This window comes from Notothenia coriiceps, unplaced genomic scaffold (genome assembly GCF_000735185.1).
Source record: "Notothenia coriiceps isolate Sejong01 unplaced genomic scaffold, NC01 NC01_scaffold00034219, whole genome shotgun sequence".
Classification (NCBI taxonomy): Eukaryota; Metazoa; Chordata; class Actinopteri; order Perciformes; family Nototheniidae; genus Notothenia; species Notothenia coriiceps.
The window spans coordinates 13,616-21,710 of record NW_011366920.1 but is presented as its reverse complement, the minus strand read 5'-3'; the positions used below and the strand labels follow the sequence as shown (position 1 = coordinate 21,710).

General features: G+C 40.9%; 1 protein-coding gene across 1 annotated transcript; it reads left to right on the top strand.

Moving 5' to 3' along the window:
• Positions 1-294: 294 nt before the first annotated feature.
• ptger2b (prostaglandin E receptor 2b (subtype EP2)) lies at positions 295-4,234 on the top strand. Its single transcript, XM_010790440.1, has 2 exons — positions 295-1,467; positions 2,375-4,234. Exons 1-2 carry the CDS (start codon positions 667-669, stop codon positions 2,615-2,617), a joined length of 1,044 nt encoding a protein of 347 aa, XP_010788742.1. The 5' UTR covers positions 295-666; the 3' UTR covers positions 2,618-4,234.
• The last annotated feature ends 3,861 nt before the right edge of the window (positions 4,235-8,095 follow it).

The following is an 8,095-nucleotide window of genomic DNA, read 5'->3' as shown; positions in this document are numbered from 1 at the left end:
TTTGTTTTATTTTAAGAGTACCAAGGGCCCTATTAGTACAGTTAGCTCTCCCAAATGGTTAGTTTAGGTCCCTACTGTGTGATAAAGTATACAATATACAAATTATAAAGAATAAGACGACATAGGGTTTTACTTTATTTTCCAACGATCATAACAGTTGTATGCTGCAAATACAAAAAGATGCAAATAAAAAAGACACTGCAAATGCATGCATAATGTACATATCAAAATCCATAATGCTACAAATACAAAGTGCAGTAAATACAAAACACAGCAAATACGTTGCAGCGCGTTGGCACCTGTCATCCACTGTACTAGACCAGACACAAGGAAAAACTCTCAAGACACCCCAAGAATAATGACCACATTTTTGTGTGTATATAAAAAGATAATAAAACAACAACTTTTAAAATCCAAATGATAATGTAAACATATTTGTTAAAGACACACATTTACATTAGTCTCCCCTTCAGGCCATGGCTCTGAAAGAGAGTTAAGAAGAGGGGTGAGACTGGGTGAATCATGAGCTCTTACGGAAGTGTGTGTGACACAGTGTGTATTTCCATAGAAGCAGCACAGATCAGATGAGGGCGGTGCGCAAAGCGGAGCTCTGTGGCTGTGCGCTCTTCAGTTCACTGACACTGATGTGTGGTTCTTTGAAAATCTATGGCAAATTCTTTGTCAAATAATTCCAAATGCCACGTCATGGTGGACGTGGAGTTCGGGCAGCCCATCCCCTCTGCGCTGATGTTCGCTGCCGGTGTCGTGGGTAACATCGTGGCGCTGGTGCTGCTGGAGGTCCGGCGCCGGAGGACCAGCCCGTCCCTGTACCACATCCTGGTGACGGCGCTCCTCATGACCGACCTGCTGGGGTCCTTCTCTGTCAGCCCTGTTGTTCTCACAGCCTATGCCCGGGGGAAGACTCTGGTGGGGATGAATGCCGGCAAAGAGCTGTGCGCCTACTTTGGCTTCAGCATGACTTTCCTGAGCCTCTCCACGCTCTCCATTGTGAGCGTAATAGCACTGGAGCGCTACCTCTCCATTGGTCGCCCTTATTTTTACGAGAGGCACCTGAGCAAACTCCGCGGTTACATCACGGTGGCTCTCATCTACCTGGGCAGCATCCTGTTCTGCGTCGCTCCTTTTCTGGGTTTTGGAGCTTACGTACAGTACTGCCCGGGGACATGGTGCTTCCTGGAGATGAGCCACAAGAAGGAAGGAAAGGATCAAGTTTACATCGGGTTGTATGCGTCTTTCATCCTCATCGTGATCACCAGCACGGTAGTGTGCAACATATCTGTCATATTCCACTTGGTGATGATGCAAAGGAAGCGCAAAGCGCGCCGGAGTGGAGAGTACGCGCGCTCTCGGTACCGCAGGTCTCTCTCCATGTCAGAGGAAGTGGAGCATCTATTGCCGCTGGCTATTATCACTGTGGTCTTCATCTGCTGCACCTTCCCTTTGGTGGTAAGAGCTATCTCTACACTGTTAAAGGGGCCCTATTCTACTCATCTTCAGGTTCATATAGTGTCTCTACTGTGACATATCTCCATGCTTTAATGTTCAAAAAGCTCTTTATTTTTCTCTTACTGCCTGTGCTGCAGCACCTCTTTTCACCCTCTGTCTGAAACCAGAGCCCAGTCTGCTCTGATTGGTTAGCTGCATAGAGATGTCACACCCCTTAGTGTACAATGTGTTGGAATGCTACCCAGTGTTACATAGTGATGTCATTATGTTATAGAAGTAAATAAGGGAGTCCAATGACGGCGTTTCAGGCAAAGGGGAGTGTGTGGGAGAGAAACTCCCTCTGGAGGGAACACAGGGATGTTAGCCTTTGCAGACCAACATGCACGGAAACCTATAGAACACAAACACAAGGAGAGGGACAACCACAAAAAGCAGAATAGGGGCTCTTAAGTTGTCGCAAAACTCTCAATTGTTATGCTTATTTATTTGAGTAAAAATACCAATAAACATAAACCAGTCTTTAAACCATAAACAACCCCTAAATGTCTTTTAAACAACGATTCCCACAAAACATAAAACAGATTCACTCTTCTAACATTACAAGGTCTTTTTTTATGAAAAAACATTAACATAAAAAATGTCATCCTCTAATTATTTGTTTTAATATATATATTGTATACGCTAGATAAACTTGATTATAAGACTTAATCCCTACCACCATTTCTCTAGTTTTCTCCATTAGTGGAAGGAGAAACTTCTCCCAATAAGGACTTTAGTATTTAATGATATGCTAATGCAATAAAGGTGTTATAAACCATACGTGGGCCTGGGACACTGTTAATAGTATCTGAGCTGATTATTTTCAGTTTTCATGATAACATTTATTCCTTTTATTTCTATTTCCCAGCTTAGAGTGTACATAAACTTCACAGGCAGCCACACTGATACAAGCCATGATGACCTCGTTGCCCTCCGTCTCCTTTCCTTCCACTCCATCATCAATCCCTGGGTCTTCATCATCCCCTCCATTGTGAGGATCATCTGGAGGAAGTCGCGCAAACCGCAAAAGTCCTCGATGATCTGGGGGAAGACCCATGCGTCAGTGACCGGGGGGGAGCCTTGCTGTGCAGTCACAGAACCACCTAAATGAGTGGGACAGTGGATATTGACGTGGAAAAGATAAGCTTCTGAGGCCTGTGGTTTATTTCCGTCTGAGTGTGCCTGAAGGCAACCAACGGAACAGAGCAGGTCTTGTCACAGCTCAGACAAAGACTGATTGACAGGATGTGCACTTGGGTTAATTTGAGTTTGAGATAACCCCAGCCACTTTCCTGAGAATAGACTTGTGGTGAAACACATGACTGAAGTCATCAGAGCGTTCTGTCAATAATTACACATAAGTGTCCTTATGTTTAAGAAATAAAGTTGTTTATCTTACAGTAAAATCATCAGCTTCAGGAAATGAACATGCATAAGATACAGTACAGAGTCAGGAAATGAATGTGATGTTAGAAGGGTGAAGAACATGAGCAAATAAACCTGTTACATAGAGCCAATTTTGGTCAAGGTGTAATGATGTAACACAAACATCAGATGATCACTTTAAAGATAAACCAAGTGTGAAGACTAAAGGTAGGTTTCCACACAGTGGTGAAGTGTCGACCAACCTCTGGCTGCTTTAAGCTGCGTTCACATTATAAACGGCTCTGCTGTGACTTTGCTGATGTGTTTCTATTTAAGTGTGCTTGTAGAGAAAGAAAAGATTGTGATGCACCTTGAGATATAAGTTGATCTAATATATAACATGATATTGTTTCGGTCATATTGACCTGCTGTATACTTAAAATGCTTGTATGTAATTTCTGTGTAGTGCTTTTGAGGACTGCTGTAGTCTAGCAGATTTAATGCAGTTCCATTTATACTACGAACTAAGTACCCTTTTACGTAGATGTACCCATCGGTCTGCCATTTCAAGCACATTTAGGAATCACACTCTGTGTTACATTGTCTGCCAGGAGTTAAACATCTTTCATTCTTGTTGTCTTTATATTCCTTTAAAGACAAACTACACTCACGCTGTTGGTAACAGTGGTAACAGTGAATGTTCACAAAGAACCTCTCTTCAAAACAATCGTTTAGTATGTTATCTTTCTCCTCTTCTTTGCAAACAAGCTAGCGGTGCATATGCCACCAACTGATCTTAACTGTGGACTGAAACAGGAGCATGTGCAGTGATTGCCTGTTTGATTACCAGATGCTATCCTTTCACATGCTGCCCCGGAGCAAGGTGGACCTAAATGCAGGACACATCATCGTTCAGCAGAACATACTTTTATTAGCAGATAATCCATGCACAGCAGGCCAGGGCCGAACAGAACAGAGCTCTGCATAAACAAGGATCCAACAAACACCGACAAAAAACCACAACTATACAAAATACATTAAGAACTAATCACAAGACACAGCTGGGGAGGGCAGGAAAGACAGGAAAGCAGTAGGTTTAACGGTTCTGATTATCAAATTATCAAACAGGCGGGAAACACAGAGACAGAAACTACAAAGAGACATAACTCAAGGGGTGACCACATTTCAAAATATGTGAAATACAATTATTAATCGGCCTTAAGGTTAAGCGACTGCCCAACTGTGTTTCACTGAAGTGGATAAAAGGAAAGAGACTTGATAAATGTTATTGGGCCGTTTTCTTAATTTTTTAATCAGATCACCTTAAATAAAAATGATACTGTATCTGTGTGAAAAACCAATAAAAGGAGTAAAACAATGAACCTCTGCAAGAAGTAAATTCGTTTTTTATTGTATGAACTGATTAATAGTAAAGAAAAAGCTTTCTTTTATATTGATTTGTATTTATTAATATACAGCTCTGGAAGAAATTAAGAGACCACTCCAAATGTTTCTTAAATCTCAATCTCCACGTGTATGGCAGCCATACTATTCCAGGGTATGTTGGATTCCTAACACAGAGATATGTGGTCAGTAGTTTATAGAAACAAATGATAACAAATTCATTTTACTCAAACACATACCTATAAATAGTAAAGCCAGAGAAACTGATAATGTAGTGGTTTCTTCCTTTTTTCCAGAGCTCTATAAATATATACTGTATTTACATGTGTATATATATATATTTGAAATGTCTGATAGACCTTTGCAACATACAGGATTTCAAAATTGTAAAGGTACACTGGTTACTTGATTGGTGATTTTTCACAAAGTTTGCTCTTAATTCATGTATACCAGATTGAGAGCATTGACTCACACATTACATTGTTTATGATGGTGAATTACTGATATTGTACAATATCACATTTTAATGCTAGAAAAGTATGTGAGTCATAGTAAATCAATGTTCAAACACAAATGGATTAAATGATGAAAATGTCCAGTATTCAAGTTTTATTTTCTTGAAGCAGTTTTCAAATAATAGGTGATGTGGCGTTCACAAACAGATAGGTAATACAGAATGTGAAAACATCCTTAATAATGATATGACCTTTAGTTGTAATCTTCAGATATATTTGTCTCACCCTTGTTCCCACTGACAGAAAGACACAATGCTGTGTCGCAACATCCTGTGTAGCGCACCACAACAATCCACAGTCTTCATTCCTGTGACTTTACTCCCTCGTGAGCTCTGTCCTAATATGTGTAGTCTCTTTGTACTACTTAGTAGTTCGGACCTTGATAAATATGAAATGATGGGAACATGGGCTAATGTAAATCTGTAAGTGGCCTTTCCAGGTATATGCGTTTCAATAATTGCCAGAAGTCTCTAGTTCACAATGATTGGAACACATACAGCTCTGGACAAACTTAAGAGACCACCAAAATGATCAGTTTCTTTGGTTTTAGTGTTGGAATTCACCAGACACTGTAATGGAATAGCTGCCATGTAGATATTGAGATTTAAGAAAAATGTGGAGTTGTCTCTTAATTGTATTCAGAGCTGTATATGGTGACATATTTATATTTTTGCAGTTCTTGTGTGTCTTATAACCCCATTCATGCGTAAAAGCCTACATCATCACTGAAAAGGAATGCACATATCTGTTGGATTTCAGTTGTTTATTATATAAAATAATAACACGTTCAAAAGCTTTGTTTATCGTGTGACTCTTTTCTCATTGTATATTGAAACATATCAATATCATAATGGGTTTTTCATTTTATAAGATATGCTTCTAACAGTAAAGGGACAATTCTCAGCTGGTCCGCCAACCTTTTAGCCCATTAATGTCAACAATGGTGCAAAAATAAGAGCAGCTGTCAGAGGAATGGACTTCCTGAAATAGTGACCATTTCGTTTGGGTAAATACAGACAATGACTTGGGAGGCAGAACATTCAGTTGGTTCAGTCCCTGACAAGACATGAAGCATGCACATAGGGGATCTGCCTGTATCCTATTTCTAAAGTGTAGGCCAACATTTATATCAGTTAAAATACTCATCACATTTATTGACATTAATTGGCATTTTAAGACATATTTATTCAATGTGCAGCAACTACAATGGCTGAATATTGCAATCAAGGTGGCAAGAGGTTATGCAGTGCAAGTGGTTGGAGCCCTGCCAGATAATATACTAGGCCTACTCCTGAATGTAAATGACAAATCCTTTGTCCTTGAAATAAGAGTTGTTATTTTTCATTTTTGGCATTCAGGCTAATTTAACTCAAGCTGTCTGCAGTCCATGTGTCTGTTATGTCACGGAGAATGAAGAAGGCATACTTTATTAATCCCTATGCTAGGGTATAACAAAACGTGTTAGTCTCAAGCCTAAAATCACGAATGCACAAACAGGAGCAATTTGGGTGGATTAATGTATGGGGATACGTCAGGAAGTGGCTGTCTTTAAAAAGGGAAGTTTTATTGAATTATCGTGACATGGCACAGTCTTTTCCATTTTCTCAGGCTCAGTAACAGGATGTGATGAGAACTAGGTCTGATCCCAGGCCACTGTTTACATGTGACTCAGAGCTGTAGGCCGGCTACACGCTTCTTAAAGGGAAAAGATCAGAGGCAGTCATCCAAGCTGTTGTTACAGGTCATCAACATGAAATTTGAGTGTAGGCGTTGTGAGTTGAAATATGAAAAAACACTACGTTTATTTAAGGACATGAGCTTACTTTCACTTTACTAGTATTTATAGTCCAAATGAAACTCTACAGATGCTTAATGGTTATTGAAGTGATGATCTACGCAATGTTTACACATTCTTCTGTGGTAAAAGCTTATGTAGTGTTCGCACAAAGAAAATGTGTTTTACAGCGTCAAAATTAACATTATAATATATTACATAATTTATCTTTACTGTATGTATACACCAATAACATGTGATCAACCGTGACTAATAACCACTTGCCACTATGTTCATGTTGAGAAAGTCTCCGATACGTGGGAAAAGCAAACCACGTTGTGACATCTTCCATACACTAAATATAGTTTAGTAATGTTCACGCTTAGTGTGAACACACATGAAGCTCAGCACAAGCTAGTGGAACCTCGCAGATGGGGGGGCTGCAGCCCCCTCAGCACCCCCCTTCCCGCGTCCATTAATGATGTCTCGCAGGCCCCACGCAGCAAGCAGGAAATGAACCCAGCTCACACTGTCCACTCCTCACAACAGCGAGCCGCGCAACGTCCCGCCAACACGGCACCCAGACCCCACGCAGCATTCTCATCTTTTTGTCATTACAGGTGTCACTTTCTGGTTGCACACGCCATTGTAACACATAATCACTGATGTTCCACTGTAACAGCGGTGGACTCATCAGAACAGAGTGGGCGAGCTGCAGGAGCTCCAACAAGCTGATAGGACAGAGAGTGAATACACATACTATACAGAGATGCTGTATGAGAAACCAATGTGAGTTTGGAAAATTGCACAATGTAAATCTATTCTAGATTGACCTCAACAATGGAATTATGATCAGTAGAAATGGCCACGTGGGACCTTTAAATCTGCTCTCCCCCTCTGACAGCTGTCATTTCAGGTGACTCGACGCAACCCTCCTCCACCCCTTTTCACCTCCCGTCCCTCTGAATCCAGGGTTGTGATTATAAAGTGGGAATACAGTGAGTGCAGTATCATGTGTTTTACGGAGACGTGGCTGCACTAGCACATCTCAGACAACAACACAAAACTGCCAGGCGTTATGTCTTGTAGATCGTGATCGTTGTTCTCGAGTTCAGGAGGAAGTTCAAAAGAGACAATATGCAATTTCACACCGGAGTACTTTTCCCAGTAGGCTATAGTTCCGATATAGTTCCGAAAATGTGCGTTCACACCAAAAAGATCCGGAACTAGAACTTAGTTCATGATAACCTTTTCACCCGCTTTTCAGTCCCTGCTAGAGAGTAGAGATGGGTGAGTCCTGATTCATCTGGATCTTTCACCCGGATCCTAGTAATGAGCTGGTCGTGACGAGTCTCCCCTCTCCATTAACCCGAGTCCTTTGAGTCCTACTCCTGGTGACGTACAAATTAATACTATAAATTGCGTCACTCGCTACTCTCCTTATAACATGTAAAATCACATTACAACGTACCCCAGTCCATCTGCCTAGCCTTTAGCAAGTAGTAGGATAGCTGCCAGAAGTTATCGTTTG